This window comes from Rutidosis leptorrhynchoides, chromosome 10 (assembly GCF_046630445.1).
Source record: "Rutidosis leptorrhynchoides isolate AG116_Rl617_1_P2 chromosome 10, CSIRO_AGI_Rlap_v1, whole genome shotgun sequence".
Taxonomy (NCBI): Eukaryota; Viridiplantae; Streptophyta; class Magnoliopsida; order Asterales; family Asteraceae; genus Rutidosis; species Rutidosis leptorrhynchoides.
Window position 1 is genome coordinate 239,376,416 of NC_092342.1, and position 17,786 is coordinate 239,394,201.

A 17,786-nucleotide genomic window follows, 5' to 3' on the forward strand; every position below is an offset into this window, starting at 1 on the left:
GCGAGGACTCCGAATTCACGGCCAAAGTATAGGCCATCTTTAAAAAGCAAAAAGCGGAATTTCTTGCGGATGTCCGAAAGGTTTTCCAAGACTCGGTTGATGGGAAAGTAACCGATTTAATCAATGAACGAATGAATGCCGCGATCGAAGAGGCACTTAAAACTAGAAATATTTATCCTCGTGGTGAAGGATGTGATGGTAACGGTGGACATGGAAGGCGAGACTCCATTACAAAAATTTCAAGGATGCTCAACCTCCTATGTTTAATGGAGTGAGAGATTCGTTGAAGAGTACATGTTGGATCTCCGACATCGAGGGGGCTTTCCGTACCAGCGAATGCCCTCCCGAGAAGAAAACAAGATATGGTTCTAGCATGTTGCGTGAAGAGGCTAAGTTGTGGTGGGATGATAAAATTCAATTATATGGGGAAGAACAATGTATGAGCTTGTCGTGGGAAGAGTTTAAAATGGAATTCTTCAAAGAATATCGAACTCCTGCCGACCTTAGTAGAATCCGGGATGAGTTGCACAATCTGCGACAAAGTTCGATGGACTTGGTTACTCTCAAGTCTACTTTCTTGGCAAAGACTCATTTTTGTCCGGAGTATGTTGGTGATGATCAAAAGTTGATGCAAGATTTCTATCGTACCATGAGCGATGAGTTGAAGGGTAAGATTAGTCGGGGAATGGCTAAGTCTTTTGAAGAGTTATTCAAGTTGGCCCGGGGTTTCGAACCAGAAGTTCCAAAAAGAAGCGATTTCTCTTTCTCTAAGCGAAAATTCGAAGGTTCGAGTCATTCGAACTTTTCCAACAAGAAAAACAAGAAGGGTTCCAAAAGTGTAAATAGCGTGAAGAAGGGTGGTTTCGGGAGTTTTATCCCTACTTGCTACAATTGTGGGGTACGGAGTCATTTGTCTCGAGATTGTACAAAGCCTTCTTCGACAAACAAGCTCACTTGCTTTAATTGCAACAAAGAAGGACACCGAAAGTCGGAGTGTCCCGATTTGAGAACCGATCATGTTAAAAGGCTAGAGAAGGCGGCGGGTACGGCTCGGGGGCGAAAATATTTGATGACTAATGACGAAGCCAAGCAATCCAATGAAGTTGTCTCAGGTACTTTCATGGTTAACTCTAATCCGGCAAGGATGCTATTTGATAGCGGTGCTAATTTATCATTTGTGTCACCTCGATTTGTGTCTAAGCTTAACAAACCGCTAGCTAAGTTAAGTCATCCGGTAGAAGTTGAAATAGCGGATGGTAAGACGGTGCTAGGGGTTGATGTTTGTAAAGATTGTAATGTTGTGTTTGGGACCGAAACGTTTAAAATCGATCTTATCCCGATGACTTTGGGTGAATTTGATATTGTTGTGGGCATGGATTGGCTCGATCGTTATAGAGCCGATATTGCATGCCATGAAAAGTCTATTCGTGTAAAGAACCCAAGTGGGGGAGAGTTAATTATTAATGGCGAGAAACGAAGAAGACTTGTGCCATTATGCACGGGCACGTCGTTTTCTTACTAGTGGTGGCATGGCTTTTCTTGCCCATGTGGTTGATACTCGTGAAAAGCCACCATCCATTCGTGAAATTCCGGTGGTTAATGAATTTGAAGACGTTTTTCCGGATGAATTACCGGGTGTTCTGGCGGAAAGACAAGTTGAATTTCGCATTGAGTTGGTTCCGGGGGGCTACACCCATTGCTAAAACTCCTTATCGTTTAGCACCAACGAAAATGCAAGAGTTTTTAAATCAAACCTAAGAGTTGCTTGAAAAGGATTTTATTCGACCGAGTGCTTCGCCATGGGGCGCTCCGGTTATATTCGTGAAGAAGAGGGATGGTAGTATGCGGATGTGTATCGATTATCGGGAGTTGAATAAAGTGATGATCAAGAATAGTTATCCATTGCCTCGGATTGACGATTTGTTTGACCAACTCCAAGGTGCGAATTATTTTTCTAAAATTGACTTACGGTCCGGCTATCATCAAATGCGGGTCCGTGAGGAAGATATTGAGAAAACGGCTTTTCGAACGCGTTACGGGCATTTTGAGTTTGTAGTTATGCCTTTTGGTCTTACGAATGCACCGGCGGCATTCATGGATCTTATGAACCGAGTGTGCCAACCTATGTTGGACAAGTCGGTGATAGTGTTCATTGACGATATACTTGTATATTCGAAGAGTATGAAGGAACATGAACATCATTTGCATGGGGTGTTGTAGACATTGCGGAAGGAGAAGTTGTATGCTAAATTCTCCAAATGTGAATCTTGGCTAAGGGAAGTTCAATTCATTGGCCATATTGCGAACAAAAATGGTATTCAAGTAGATCCGGGGAAGATAGAGATGGTAAAAAGTTGGGGACAACCGACTACAACTACGGAAATTTGAAGTTTTCTCGGATTGGCTGGTTATTATCGTCGGTTTATCCAAGACTTTTCTAAGATCGCTTCTCCATTGACGAAGTTGATGAGGAAGAACGCGAGATTTAATTGGGAAAACGAGCAAGAAATTGCTTTTGAATTATTAAAAGAGAAGTTGTGTCAAGCTCCGATGTTAGTATTGCCGGAAGGTGTAGAAGACATGACGGTTTATTGTGATGCTTCTTTAAATGGGATCGGGTGTGTTCTAATGCAACGATGTAAGGTCATCGCTTATGCCTCTCGACAATTAAAGGAACACAAAAGGAGATACCCGACTCACGATCTTGAATTGGCGGCGGTGGTTCATGCGTTGAAAATTTGGCGCCACTACTTGTATGGTGTCAAGTGTATGATTTATTCGGATCATAAAATTTTAAAACATCTCTTTGACCAACGAGATTTGAATTATCGTCAACGTAGATGGATGGATGTGGTAAAGGATTATGATTGTGAGATACTTTACCATCCGGGTAAGGCGAATGTGTTCACGGATGCGTTGAGTAAAAAGACTCAACATCCGGCGATGCGAGTAGGATCGTTACGCATGATTATTACTAACGATTTTCTTGTAAAGCTTGGTGAGATTCAAATTGAAGCTTTTGTTAACAACAAGTATGAATAACGAATCGTGGGGAAAACGGAGTCTATTACCTTAGGCCCGCATGGTTTGTTGTCCTTTCAAGGAAGAGTGTGGGTGCCTAAGATGGGGGATTATCGACGAGTACCACTTGATGAAGCACATAAGTCAAAGTATTCCATTCATCCAGGCGCGATGAAAATGTATCTTGATTTGAAGAAAGAGTATTGGTGGCCGGGCATGAAACATGATGTTGTTAAGTATGTTGAGCAATGCGTCACGTATTTGCAAGTTAAGGCCGAGCATCAAAAGCCTTATGGTATGTTACAACCGTTGGAAATTCCGAAATGGAAATGGGAGCACATTACCATGGATTTCATTACAAAGTTACCAAAGATGCCAAGAACCCAATTGGATATGATTTGGGTGATAGTTGATTGATTGACAAAAAGTGCGTTGTTTCTTCCCATTCGGGAAACGATATCGTCGGAGACCTTGTCAAAGTTGTTTATCAAGGAGGTGATATCGAGACACGGGGTTCCTATATCTATTGTTTCGGATCGGGATACTCGTTTCACATCTCGGTTTTGGGAAAAGTTTCATGAAGACATGGGTACACAATTGAGAATGAGCACAGCGTACCATCCTCAAACGGACGGTCAAACTGAACGTACGAATCAAACATGGGAGGATATGTTACAGGCGTGTATTATCGATTTCGGTGGTAGTTGGGATGAGCACTTGCCCTTGGTGGAATTCTCCTACAACAATAGTTATCATGCTAGTATTGGAATGCCACCTTATGAGATGCTTTATGGGCGAAGGTGTCTAACTTCGATTTGTTGGGGTGAAGTGGGACAAAGGGAAATCGGGAGTACCGATTTGGTTTTAGAGATGAATAGTAAGATTGAGATGATTCGGACTCATTTGAAAGCGACTCAAGATAGACAAAAGTCGTATGCCGATAAGCGTAGACAACCGATTGAGTTCCAAGAAGGTTACATGGAGATGCTTAAAGTTTCGCCATGGAAAGGTATTATTCGGTTCCGAAAACGGGGAAAGTTAGCTCCTCGGTTTATTGGACCATTTAAAATTTTAGCTCGTGTTGGTGAAGTTGCGTGTCATTTAGAATTACCTGAAGAGCTTGCGGGGATCCATAATACATTTCATGTTTCCCATCTCCGTAAGTGTCTTGCGGATGATTCTTCATGGGTGCCATTAGACGAGATTGAGCTAAACAACAAGTTAGAGTATGTTGAGGAGCCGATTGCTATACTCAATGAAAAGGTGAAAAGGTTGAGAAATAAAGAAGTGAGAACTTTTAAAATTCAATGGCATCGTAGTAAAAGTTCCGAGTTTACTTGGGAGCCCGAAGAGTTTGTGTTAGTTTATCTTCCCTCTTGTCATGCGGCTTGGATAGCGAGGACGCGCTCCGATTCAAATGGGGGAGAGTTGTAAGACCCGAATATTTATTGTACAGAGGTGTAAATAGGGTACATAAAGTGTGGATAACAGTGGGTAAGTAAACAGGGATCAGAACCTGTTCAGACCACAGGTGCACGACGCGTACGGTTAAGTGTGCGTGTGGCGCACTCCTCCTGCTGACAGATTCCTGTTTTTAATTTAAATTGAACGTGGGACATTTTGGTCTTTTCACTTGAGGCCGAATTTAAAGCCACTAAAAGGCTGGTTGGAGTCTTTAGTTCACATCCACCAACCTTATCATCTCTCCCATTCAATTTTAGAGTGAGAAACCCATTAAGAGAGAGATAGCTCAAATCAAGACGGAAGAAGCTTGATTCGGGAGAAAGTTCGAGTATTAAAGTTGTTCATCTATCCACTAGCTACGTTTTGATTGTGGTGGTATGTATTAACTTTGATTTCCTTACTTTAATTTATATAAGGGTTAGGGTTTGGATAAATGGTGAACATAAAACCCATGTTTGGTGATTTTGGGTGTTCTTAGGTAAGATTGAGTCATGAGGACTCAATAGTAACTAACCTAGGGTTTCAAAGTGTTAATTGATGGTTATGAGTCTTAAAAGGTTAGTTAATCATTAGCACACTTGGTTGTTATGTGAATGGGTGTTACTTGGGTTAGTAAATGGCCCGAAATGGGTGTGTTGACCTTAAAATGGTCAAATGAGTAATGATTGACCTAGTTGGGAAAAATGGGCATGAAATACCCCAATTTTGTATTAGTTAGTGTTGTTGGACCTTAATCACTAGCTTTTAGTGATTATTGATGGTCTTGACCTTAAATGGGTCATTTAATGCATTTAATTCATTAATTGCATAAGAGTGTATTGTTGGTGTTTAGTCCAACTAGTTTGTGTGTTGATTGAGTACTTAATGTATTAGGTACTTTGCTTTGAAGCTTGTGGAAGTATAAAACGTCACCGAAGCAATAAGGTGAGTGGAATAATTATATATGTATGTATATGATTTATTTTCTTGTGGGGTATGGATTTAAGTTCGATGTTGACGATGCCATATGACTATTGTTTGTTGGATGAGGGTTTAAAGTTCGGTATTGATGATACCTCACGTATGGATTTAAAGTTCGATGTTGACGAAGCCATACCACTATTGTAGTGACATCCGATGAGGGCTTAAAGTTCGATGTTGACGATACCTCATATGTGAGTTTTAAGTTCGATGTTGACAATACCACGTTAATTGGGACAGATGGGGTTTAAGTTCGATGTTGACGATACCATTCGTAGGGCTAGCCTTGGAATTTGAATACTAATGGATGTTGTGAACATCAATGTTTGTGTATTGTGGTGTAGCATATTATATTGCTTGTGTTATATGCTATTGTTATACTAGGTTCTGTTATCGGAGATTTAGCGTTATACTTTATGATGGTATGCTAATTATATTGCTAGTATGTATGCGAAAATGGTGTAAGTGATTGCAAGTAAGTAAGTTATATATGTATATGTATAATTATTGCATTCATTAAGCGTGTTGCTTACCCTCTCGTTGTTTACCTTTTTATAGGCTCCGGCGTGGACAAGGGAAAGGGTATTCGTTTGGACTAGTGATCCCGCTTTGTTATGATAGGAGAAGCTTTTGGGAGTATATCTTTTTGAAGTTTGACCAAGATTTGGGTAGTTTAACCCCCAAACATCATGCTCTAGTGTCGTTTGAAATTTAAACTAATTTGGTCGAAACTTATATTTTGTACGAAACTCGTAATTCGGGACGTTGTGGGCCCGGTGTCGTAAAACTTGTTTTATTATTGGAACGTGTTAGTTTAACTATTATAATGCATTGTGAAAAGCGTTTCGTCTAAAAGTGTCGGAAAGTGGGAGATCTTTAAGCGAAAAATGGCAAAACCGGACAGAAGCTGCCAGGCAGCCTGCGCGCCGCGCACAGGCTGTGCTGCGCGCTGCGCACCCAGTCTGGGCAGTGCAGTTTTTTTTTATGGTCTGTTTTCGGTTGGTTAACGGTTTGGGTTGGTACAGAAATTCCTGAGCATGTCAAGACGATGACGAAGACGAAGCGGAAGACAGAGACGAAGACGAAGATGAAGACGAAGATGAAGACGAAGACGAAGACGAGTGCGAGAAGTAGTTTAATTTGTTTTTATGTTTTTATGCAATGTCGTTTTTAGATTACTAGTTTTATTTAATGTAATGTTATGTTTTAAATAATTGTTTGATTATAAAATGAGGGTGGGCCATGTCATGGGAATGACGTGCGTCATAGATGTTAGTAGTTAGTTTTGGGTTAATAATGGGAGGAAGTGATGATGTGACACTAAGTCTTGAGAGGAAGTGCGTCATGATTTTGAGTAGTCTAAAAATGTAAATTTATATATACTCTTACTTTGTGTACGTAGGTAAAAAATGTTGGTAAAGAGTAATGTGTAAAATTGTAAAGTAAAGAAAAAATACAGGTGATATATATATATATATATATATATATATATATATATATATATATATATATATATATATATATATATATATTTAAACTGTGTATTTTTTGTTCGAGGACAATTAATATGAAACGGAAGAAGTATGAATATATAAAAGTAAAATAAGGTAAAGTTACTTAATACCTTTAATATTTGCATAAAAGACAAAAAAGAATTAAAGGTAAAATTAATAATTAAAATTGTAAAGTAAAAGAAAAAGTAAAATATAATAATTAAATTTCGAAAATTTTATGTTTCTGGTTTCCAGGTATGAGCCGCCCTGTGATGTGTGCCGTTTCCTTTTCTCTCAACTTCGTGATGTGTGCAGATCGAATTTTTTAAAAATTGTCCTTTTCTTCAACCTTTCTCCACCGTGCTCCGCCGTTATCCACCGGTGTTTTGCATCGTTTTTCCGTCGACGGCTTTTTTAACTTCTCTTAGCGTCTCTGCTTTTTCTTCTTCTTTGAGTTCACTATGAACTCTTCCTCTTCCTTTTCATTTTCTGATTTTCCACCGTTGTCGGGGCCGGTAGACAACACGCCGTCTTCCTTTTCGTTTCAAACTACTTTTGAGTCGAATAATGTTCCTGTCTCACACACTGGTGTCGAAGGTGTTGAGGGTTCTCTACAGGGTGCTTCTACTCCGGCATCTTCTCCGGTAACGGAGCTTGGTTCCGGTGGTGGGTCTCATGGTGCTTTTGTCTTTACTGGGCGGCTAGAGAAGGAGGTTAACAGAGGTATGATCGAAAGTGTGTTTGGAAAAATTGGTACGATTTCGAACGTCAAATTTTGGGAGTTTAGAAGGTACGCCTTTGTTACTTTTGTAAAGGAAACCTTCGCTGTTACTGCTGTGAAGACTTTAAACGGGTCGAATGTTTTTGGAAGACCTATTTTTGTGGGTTGGCCAACTAGGAATAGGGTCGGGTTATGTAATAGGAGGGTCTCTGTTTTTCCGGCAAAGAAGAGGATGTGTTCTTTGGTGTCGAGTGATGAGTTTGGTGGTAGTTTGAAGAGGTCGATTTTGATTGTGGATCTTGTGCCTTTGGATGAAGGTAAGGTGAAAGACTTCCTTGTTCATTCTAATGCTTCTGTTGATCATATAGGTAAATTGGGGTTATTTGGTTGTGTTGTCGTGTGTTCCGAGTTTGGGGGTTTTTATAGGGTGTTAGAGGCTGCGAAGAGTATGAATGTGTTTGTTTCGGTTTCTCCTTTTGAAGACATGGCCGGACATTTTTTTCGTTTTGTGTGGGTGGAGATTAGGGGTATTCCAGCAAACTATGTATCGGATGTGAATATACATAAGGTGGCCGGAATGTTTGGTGACGTTTTACAAGTGGCTAAATCTTCATCTCTTTTAGGCAACTTTGGTTCTTTGTTTGTGTTTTTAAGATCTTCGCAGGTTAAACATATTCACGAGTTAATTACAACTAGGTTTGAAGGAGTATCTACAGTGATGAAGGACATTTGGGTTAATGAAGTTGGTAATTTGGTCGATTTTAAGTCTCTAATTAATGATTGCTTCTCGAAAGAGGTGGTGGCAAGTGTTAATTATGTTATAAAGTTTGGTTCTTTCCCGGAAACGGTTATTGGTGAGGTTTCGATTTCTGGAGCTACTGTTGGAGCTACAGTTGGCTCGTCTGAGTTTGCAGGTCTGCATGAGGGTGTTTCTGGAGTGGAGGACGGTACAACTGTGGTGGACGCTGTTATTCAGGAGTCGGGTTGTTTGGATACTTCTTGTGGTGGGGATGGGGTGGGTCAGGTGCAGGTTGAAGAGGAGGGTAGGGTGGGTTTAAATAGGGGGGTTAATTTGGGTGAGAAGGGGAGCTCAAAGGGTATATATAAGGGAAAAGATAGGCTCGGTGATGATGGTTTTTTGGGGTCCCCGTATTCGGTTAATTTGATCGAGATTGATAATGCTCTTTGTGCTAATGGTTTTGGTCCAAAAACGAAAAAAAGGAAAATTGACGACGGTGTGACATCACGGGTGTGTAGTGCTTCTACTAGTGGTATTCTTGACAACTTGGCTAACATCGCTACCGGTAATAGTGCGGGTCGTAAATATTGTATTTGTGCGGATTTGAATTGTAAAGGGCATTGTAAAGGTTGGCATGTACATGCTAACAAGTTTGGGTTTAATGGGGGAAGAAGAATGTTTCGAGAGGGTCGTACAAGAGAAAAGGGAAGGATAAGAAGAAGATTGTGGCGGACGGGGCGTTTCGGTTACACGATTCGAGTGACGAAGATAAGATTGAGGAGACTCCTAAGCGGAAGACTAATCGTCGGTTTACTTTTGTGAGTGTTAAAGGAACACGTTTTGGCACGGGGGCGGTTGAACCTTTAGATGGTGGTGATTTTTTAGACGAGTTTAGAAATGGTGGCTTGGATGACGACGGGGGTGATAGTGAGACTTCATTTTCGTTTAAGGCTATTGCGGACGAGGGTGGTAACGTTTCTAACTCGGGCTCTTGATTTGGTTTGGTTGGATTGTCAGTTGATTCTTAGTTCGCTTTTTAATGTGTCCTCTTATGTTTTTTTTCTGTTCACTTTAAGGCTCGGTTTTAGATAACATATCGAGTATGCTAGATTGCTGTTTGTTTTATGTCTTCGAGCCTTTTTGTGGTGGTTCTTTTGTATTGTTGTCTCTCTTGTGGAGATTTATTCTTAATATAGTTTTCGTTTTTTGCCAAAAAAAAATAAAATAATAATAATAATAATAAGTTATGTTTTCGGGATAAATTGAATCGTACACAAATTTTATGCAATGTTAATAAAGGTTGTCTGTTAATAAAATCCGAAAAAGAAAAAGTAAAGTTTTTTATTTTTATTTTTTTTTTCTGGTAAAACAATAAATTAAATAAAAAAGTATTCGTAGTTAATGCCTGACTGAGGGAGTAGGAAGAAAGAACGAGGATTCGAACAAGAAAAACAGAAATCACGACGAACGAACGAACGATTGATCGATGATGACGTCAGTTGAGATCAAACTTTCACGATCAAATCGAACGTATCGCCCCAATGTAATCACTTGCTTGCTGCTATCTTCAACATATTCTTCTTCTTCAACTATTTGTTGTTTAAATTAATTAATTGACGGTTAATTTTTAATCAGGAACCACTTGACGGAAAAATCATCACCAAATCACCTACTTCAATTTCTCATCGAGGAATCAATTTAATCGTCAATGGCTCTGTCAATTTGCAGGTTAAATTTGATTTATTTATTTTTTGTTACAGTATACAGTTAAATTAAATACAAATAGTTTAAATTGAAATGTTAATTTTGTTTAATTTTAGGTTCGTGGAGGTACAGCTGGACTGATTGAATCAATTTATGGTGTCTTGAAGCCTATACCTATTGTGTATTAAATATTTATAATTCATTCATTTATATGTTTGTCTCTATAGTTTAGTTGCTTAATGTTATGTGGCTGTATACAGAATTAAAAATACAAACTTATGAAATTGATCCTCAAAACATTTTTGATCTTGTAACTTTAGTTGTTGTTAACACCTATTTCCTTATGAGGTAAGGCTTAGTGTGTCAACACAATACTAGAAGTTATCTAGCTTTAGGAGGGCGGAGTGTTGCCGATTGATGTTTACCCTTGGGAAATAATCCCTGCAGACCCGGTTCACAAGTGTAGAAACTTGTGGGGTGGCTTAATCAATCTGTCGTCCGTAGAGCGTAAAAGTGCTAGCCGGATGACTTCTAGTGAGAGAAAGTAGAGAGAGAGAGAAGAGTGAAGTCTCAGCTCTCAAAGTTGTCAGAATATCTGAACTGGGTAAAATGACGACCCCAAGGGGTCTATTTATAGTGTCAGATCCACCAGATTGCTCGGGGACACGTGTCAGATGATGAGGTGATCCGAAATTTATGCTGAAGGTGGCGTTCTCCGGCCAGGGCTTACGCGCTAGGCGGCCTTCAGGGCTTACGCACGACGGAGCAGCCTGTATAGCGGAGAACGCTGGACGGATAACTCCACAAAACTGTTGTTTCCAGCCTTCCTGATGCTACTTTTATGCAACCATTACGCCTTTTATACGTGTATACGATAGGATACACCATTAGTTGTTATTTGATTTTATCAAGGGACCTGTAGTATGAACATAAATAAAAAATATTTGATTTATGGTGTCTTGAAGCCTATTCCTATTGTGTATTAAATCTCTATAATTCATTCATTTATTTGTTTGTCTCTATAGTTTAGTTGCTTAATTTTTTATTTAGTAATTTATAATTTGTTTTTCTGTAATAACAGGAAGAAAAGCATTCAAGTTAAGCCTTCTGGGAAGATCAATCCAGGGACAACAGAGGTATATAATGTTACTCTCATTTAAGTTACTATTCTGTTGATAAGAGAATAACATTAATATGACGTGATACGTTTTCTTAATTATTATAAATCTGAGAACCAAATTGGGAAAATGTGTGATACAGACACATATTTTAATTGCATCGAATCCTTTTGTTACACTTTGGGATTGGGCGTGTTTAGATTTCAAGAAAAGGGTCTTAAGTTATAAGGACTGACTCAATGAATCCCTTCATGGCCCGATCATTTTGACAGATACCGTTTTCTGTAATTCTTAAAAATGGAGGAAAAGATGAAAATTTTTATGAAACTTTCCACGGATCAAACGTTAGCATTCAGGTATGTGTTCTCCATCCGACTGTTGAATACTTATGCTTATCACCCTATACATAACCTATTGGATTGTATGTCTACAATAGTATCTGCTAAATGTGGATGTTGTGAGAGGATACTTACATAAATCAATGTCTGCTACTGTGGAGTTTATTATTCAAAGTGAATTAGGTAAAGGCTTAGTTTTTTCTCTATTATTGCATTTTACAATCTAAAGTATTGTCTTTCTTATTTTTATGTGTACATTTATTTATATTTCGTTCAACAGCGGGGCTCCCAGAAAAACCAATTTCTCCTGAAATGGTCTTCTTTTATATCACTCAAGACACACAACGACACTCTTTGCTTCCTGAACTGAAATCAGGTTTCTTCCAGATTACTACTACTCTTCCCTGGTCACATGAAAAACAAAACAACAAAATGAAAGGAAAACATTATGTGAATTAACATAGGATGCCAAGTTTTAACTCAATATGCATGTACTTTTTCACTTGATTGTTACATGTTGTGGATGTTCCTTTATCAGTGTACATCTGTGGCTCCCCTGAATATAATTCTAGTTATTGAGTACAAGGATATTTACCATTAACAGTTAAAATAATTTACTATGGGGATTAGGTTCAGTAAGGTGAAAAAATAGTCACTTATCTCACTTCAATTAAGAAAATAAAATTACGAGTGTGTGTCTGTTTGAAATTCATTAAAGTTCATTATGATAATCTTATGCCTGACATATTCTCCTTGTTATGTAGGCGGGTTTAAGGTGTCGGGTAAAATTTGTACTCAGTGCCTTTTATCTGATCCTTTAGTGGGGGAGCTAACAGTTGAAGCATCTGCAGTTCCAATTTACTCCATTGAAATTCACTTGTTGCGTGTCGAGTCAATTATGGTTGGTGAAAAGATAGCCACAGAAACATCTACAGTTCAGACTACTCAGGTACAAAACTACTCTTTAAAAGCATCTAAATTACATGCAATGTGAATTTTTAAGTGACGTATGTTTAATTATTCCGTAGATAGCGGATGGTGATGTTTGCCGTAATATGTCTCTACCTATTTATGTCGTGCTTCCTCGACTTTTGACTTGTCCGACTGTCTTTGCTGGGTAAGTTTATTATTTTCGGTGAAATTATTCACCTTCAAGCCTTCATTATTCCTGCTTTAAGTGATTGTCTGGCCAACTTTAGTAATTTAGTTATGTAGTCTATTGGAAGTTGAGGTGGCAAAATGGGCTGATTGGAAAATGGGTTAAAACTAAAGACGTACATGGTGACGTGAAATACCCTTTGTCTTTTCTTTTTTATCGTTTATATTATTTTATAAATTAGTCGCGTGTAAGATATAGTTAATGAAATGTAAAAGATTATTCCAAGTCTTGCTTAAAGTGATCAAGGAATTTACATGCATTAAAAGATAAAAGTACACTGTTGGAAACTTTCAACCCATTTGACTATCCTTTTTATTTTAACTCATATGACCCATTAGATATAAAAACAAAGCCCAAATTGAGCCATACATAAATGGGTTGACATTGGCAACTCTAACTGAAATTTAGGCTTTGCGCTATCATTTTTATTCAACGGATGCATTTGTTCAGTGTTTTGATCAAACAAGTAATAATAAATATCAGCGAGAGAGGTCATAAAAAGCTAACAACTTAAGAAGAACTCATTTGCTGTTGTGTTATCGTATTAACAGAGCATTACTTCCAAAAATATAATATCACCAATATGAACCATTGAATTGTGGTAAGATATACAATGTATGGCTTTTGATTAAGTTATAAAGATATTGCAACATACTTACTTGTACTCGGAGACCATGTTTTTGATAAGCAAATATTTAAGAAATTAAAAAACCTTGCACCTGCATGCCTGTTTGTCTTTGAAGACATTTGGTCTGCTTTTGTTTAAATTTTGGCATTGTGAGAAGCGTGATTTTTGGTTACTTATAAATGGCTTAATTTGGAATGGGTTAATATTAGATGATTCAAGTAAAGGAAAAAATCAAATATTAAATTTTCCAATAAGTTGCTACAAAGTTGATGGTACCCAAAATTTGTGCTTCTCGGTCAATTCATATCGTTACCCATATCCCATTGTGGCGGCTCGAGTGTATGTGTCATTCATTGTAATATATATATTGCGCAGGCCGTTTTCAGTTGAGTTCAAAGTTACCATCCTTGTTACATTTCAAACAGAATTGTACAACGTGCAGCAAAAATCTGATTCACGAGCGTACAGGAAATGGGTAAGAATTCATATGCGCATTCCTCGTATACTAACATTTTCTGTAATTTGAATATTTCATTTGATGCCGAAATTTCAGGTTGCAATGGAAAGTCTGCCTTTGGAGTTGATCCCAGTTCATGGGTAATAGAATTTATTTAATCTTTTATTTGGAATTTGATAATAACTGGACAACTCATGTGGCTGCACACTATAGTTTAGGCGGAAGATAGGCATGCCCGGGAGGGGTGCCCGCTCCATATGACAATGTGTGGGTGCACATGACACCATCGGATGTGTCTTCCAATGTATAGTTTTGGGCTTTCAAACTTGTATTACCAACAATTATACTTAGGGAAATTGTTCAAAATACATTTTTTTTTTTTTAGGCTTCAAACAAAATACACTTTTTTTTTTAAAAAATTGTCTTTTTACACCATTCGGTAGACGGGATTCCGTCTACCACCTTTATCTGTCGTCTACTACCATTTTTACAAAGTAGTCGACGGTGAGATAAAGGTGGTAGACAGAATTCCCGTCTACTGGCAGGGTTAGTAGACAGCGAGAACAAAGCAGTAGACAGGCATTTACAAAGTAGTCGACCGCCTACTGCCTTGTTGTTGCTGTCTACTGTCTTGTTGTTGCTGTCTACTGCCTTATTAGTGTCTACAAGGCAGTAGACAGCAACAACAAGGCAGTAGACGGTCGACTACTTTGTAAATTCTGTCTACCACCTTTATCTCACCGTCGACTACTTTGTAAAAATGGTAGTAGACGACAGATAAAGGTGGTACTGCCTTGTTGTTGCTGTCTACTGCCTTGTTGTTGCTGTCTACTGCCTTGTAGACACTAACAAGGCAGTAGACAGCAACAACAAGGCAGTAGACGGTCGACTACTTTGTAAATGTCTGTCTACTGCTTTGTTCTCGCTGTCTACTAACCCTGCCAGTAGACGAGAATTCTGTCTACCACCTTTATCTCACCGTCGACTACTTTGTAAAAATGGTAGTAGACGACAGATAAAGGTGGTAGACGGAATCCCGTCTATCGAATGGTGTAAAAAGACAATTTTTTTAAAAAAAAGTGTATTTTGTTTGAAGCCTAAAAAAAAAAAAAAAAGTGTATTTTGAACAATTTCCCTTATACTTATGACACCAGTCTATTCTAGTTCTACATCTTAGATAATCATAATTCTTCTGTATTGGCCCAATAAAAAAGTTACATCTCGGAAGTTGTTTTTTTTTACTTTTCTTCTCATTACCAATTTTATTTTATGTTGACCCTTGGGAATCTCAACTTCTCAATGAAAATTTTACCGTGGTTATTGTTTTTCTCTATAAATTCGTATTTCACTATATTAATTTCAATTATATATATTGGTGTTTCACTCGAGGGAAGTCTTAATCTTTGGAATTCAAGGAATTTTATTGTAACAGCAAACAAACTTTATTATATATTGAATAATAATAAGACATTTACAAGCGTAATGTTTTATCAAAACGAGAAAATTACAGCTATGAAAACAATACAACAAGATCTAACAGCTAAAAAAAAAAAGATATAAGCCCACCGGTATCGTAGGAGAACGCTTTGGTCCGTTTATTATCATTAAGGAGGAGATTTTACTTGAGAAGACAAGCTGAGATGGAAACGAAGCACAGTGTTGGCAATTCAACGACAAAGCACCCAGAACCATCCCAATTTCTCCCCTCCAAAACGACTACTTCGGGAGTGGGGCAAAAAACCTACATGGAGGGTATACCTATTAGCTAATTCCAGAGCGCCTAAAAACATACGTCAATGAGGATAGGGGACATGAGACCCATCGATCCCACTCAAGATTGAGGTACTTGTATCTGTTAGATATCCAATCAAAGCTTTTGAGCTGAATTTCTTTGAAGACTAGATCACTAGTGAGCTTGAATTTAGAGAAAATCCAATTATTCTGATTTCCCCAAATCATGTAGCCCGTGATCTATTCTGTTGCTTGCCAAACTTGTTTACTTTCTGCGTGAGAAAACGCGTGGCCTGGCCCACCATGGCCTAAAAACACATCCGCCAGATTACGTGAAGGAGGCGGGATAAAAACCCACCACTTTAAGACAAGAGACCAGATATCATTCGCCACTTTGCAAGAAATGATCAAATGTTCAACCATCTCCAAACCATCATCACAGATTGGACATCGAATTGAACCTAAATCAATACCGTGTTTGTCTAGTTCCACTCTCGTTGGGAGCCGATTATGTCTAGCTCGCCACACAAACAGTTCAACTTTTAAAGGTACTAGACGGTTACGAATAGTTGAGACAGTATGAGGTAAAGTAGCCAAATCTGTGTGTGTGAGGAGGTCCGTGAGCTTTTTAACCGAGAAAACGGCATTGAAGCTTAGCGACCAATACCAGCCTTTGGTACACCTGCGCTGCAAGGGACAAAACTAGCCAACACATTAGTAAGATTGATGATGCCTCCTAGCAATCTCCCTGAGATGCTACGAGACCAACACCAATGAGTATGGGCAAGGTTGTCAGCCCAATGAACCCGATCGCAGACGGTAGCATTGTGGTTTGACTCGAGTCTAAAAAGTCTATAAAATTTATCTTTAAGCAAAAAATCCCCATGCTAAGGTTCAAGCCAAAATTTAGTTTGTGTACTGTCAACAACACGTTTCTTAAAAGACAATGCAAATAACGTTTCAAGATTATGGAGATTTCGGCCCACTTCTAAAATAGAGGCCCAAGTAGATCCCTTTCGGCCCGCCAGTATTGAAAACGAGGGGCTAAGTCCGCCTTCCACCCCATATATACTTTTGATTATTTTGACCCAAAGAGAATTATGTACGATTTTAAAACGTCACCACCATTTGCCAATGAGAGAACGATTCTTCGTTTTCAAAGAACCACTATTGACCCTCCTTTATCGTAGGGTAAGAGACACGTATCCCATTTGACCCAAGACATTTTCGAGCCATCACTAGATCCGCCCCAAAAAAAAAACCACGTCTCAACCCTTCCAGTTTATTAACAACACAAAAGATGGGACTTTATAGAGTGAAAAAATAAAGGGGTAAACTAGATAATACTGATTGTATAGTTTTTGTCCGTTTGTTGTGTGAGTTTGCCTTTAAAAAATTGTATAGTTATTTACAATTTACAATATCTTTAAAAGAAAAGAAATTATACATTCACTCTAGCTCACCCTTCACATTTAACTGACATTGTCTTTTTCCTTTTATTTTTATGCGTAGTTATTTACAATAATGAATATTCTTGAAAACAAGTTTGATTAGGAAATCGCTTACAGCACGATAATCCTTGGCCAATCTATAGAATTTGATGTTGCGGGTTCTTTTTTTTGCACATATTGTTAGAAGGCAAGTAGTTATTATGATGAGGATATAGGTGGCCGGTAATAAACATATATACTATCCCGACATAAGTACTTTGACTAGTTAAACGTACTGTCGGAGGGTATCATGTATAAAGGTCAACTTGAATTAACAAACTCGTCCTAGATTGTTGGTCTTTTATTGTTTTTCATGGTCCACCTTTTTAAAACTGAAAAATATTAGTAATGGTACGATGTAGGGGCGGAGGCAATGGGGTAGCTAAGGAATGTTGTGACACTGACAATGAGTTTAATAAGCCCAATATTTTATATTAGTATTACATATTTAAGTCCATTAAATTTAACAAGCCACCCATAAACGACCAATAATAGTTTAATGTCTGTACAAAAAATTATTTATTATTAAATGAAAATAACACCCAGTTTAGTTACTAACAAGATGTTACGATCTATAGTAGTGGAAAAAAGTATAGATAAACATGATTTTTTTCATATCAGTTCAAAAGAGCTGGTAAACCACTATTAAAAAAACGTTACAGTATATACATGGGTATTATACACCGTAGCAATAATTTACGATAGTATATACACGTTTTTAAGACATACATTAGGTAATGCTTTGGAGATGAGTTTTACGTTT

General features: G+C 38.2%; 2 protein-coding genes across 2 annotated transcripts; one reads left to right on the forward strand and one right to left on the reverse strand.

Annotated features, from left to right (window-relative positions):
• Window positions 1-9,805: 9,805 nt before the first annotated feature.
• On the forward strand, window positions 9,806-14,177 carry LOC139872485 (uncharacterized). Its single transcript, XM_071860370.1, has 12 exons — window positions 9,806-9,941; window positions 10,034-10,126; window positions 10,219-10,283; window positions 11,184-11,238; window positions 11,493-11,576; window positions 11,657-11,741; window positions 11,839-11,934; window positions 12,323-12,507; window positions 12,587-12,675; window positions 13,721-13,820; window positions 13,899-13,942; window positions 14,016-14,177. The coding sequence occupies exons 1-12, from the start codon at window positions 9,885-9,887 to the stop codon at window positions 14,029-14,031; spliced, it is 969 nt and encodes a 322-aa protein (XP_071716471.1). The 5' UTR covers window positions 9,806-9,884; the 3' UTR covers window positions 14,032-14,177.
• Window positions 14,178-15,773: 1,596 nt separating this feature from the next.
• LOC139870898 (uncharacterized) lies at window positions 15,774-17,016 on the reverse strand. The gene is made up of 2 exons (XM_071858662.1): window positions 16,997-17,016; window positions 15,774-16,215 (listed from the first exon to the last, which is right to left on the reverse strand). Exons 1-2 carry the CDS (start codon window positions 17,014-17,016, stop codon window positions 15,774-15,776), a joined length of 462 nt encoding a protein of 153 aa, XP_071714763.1.
• Window positions 17,017-17,786: the final 770 nt, after the last annotated feature.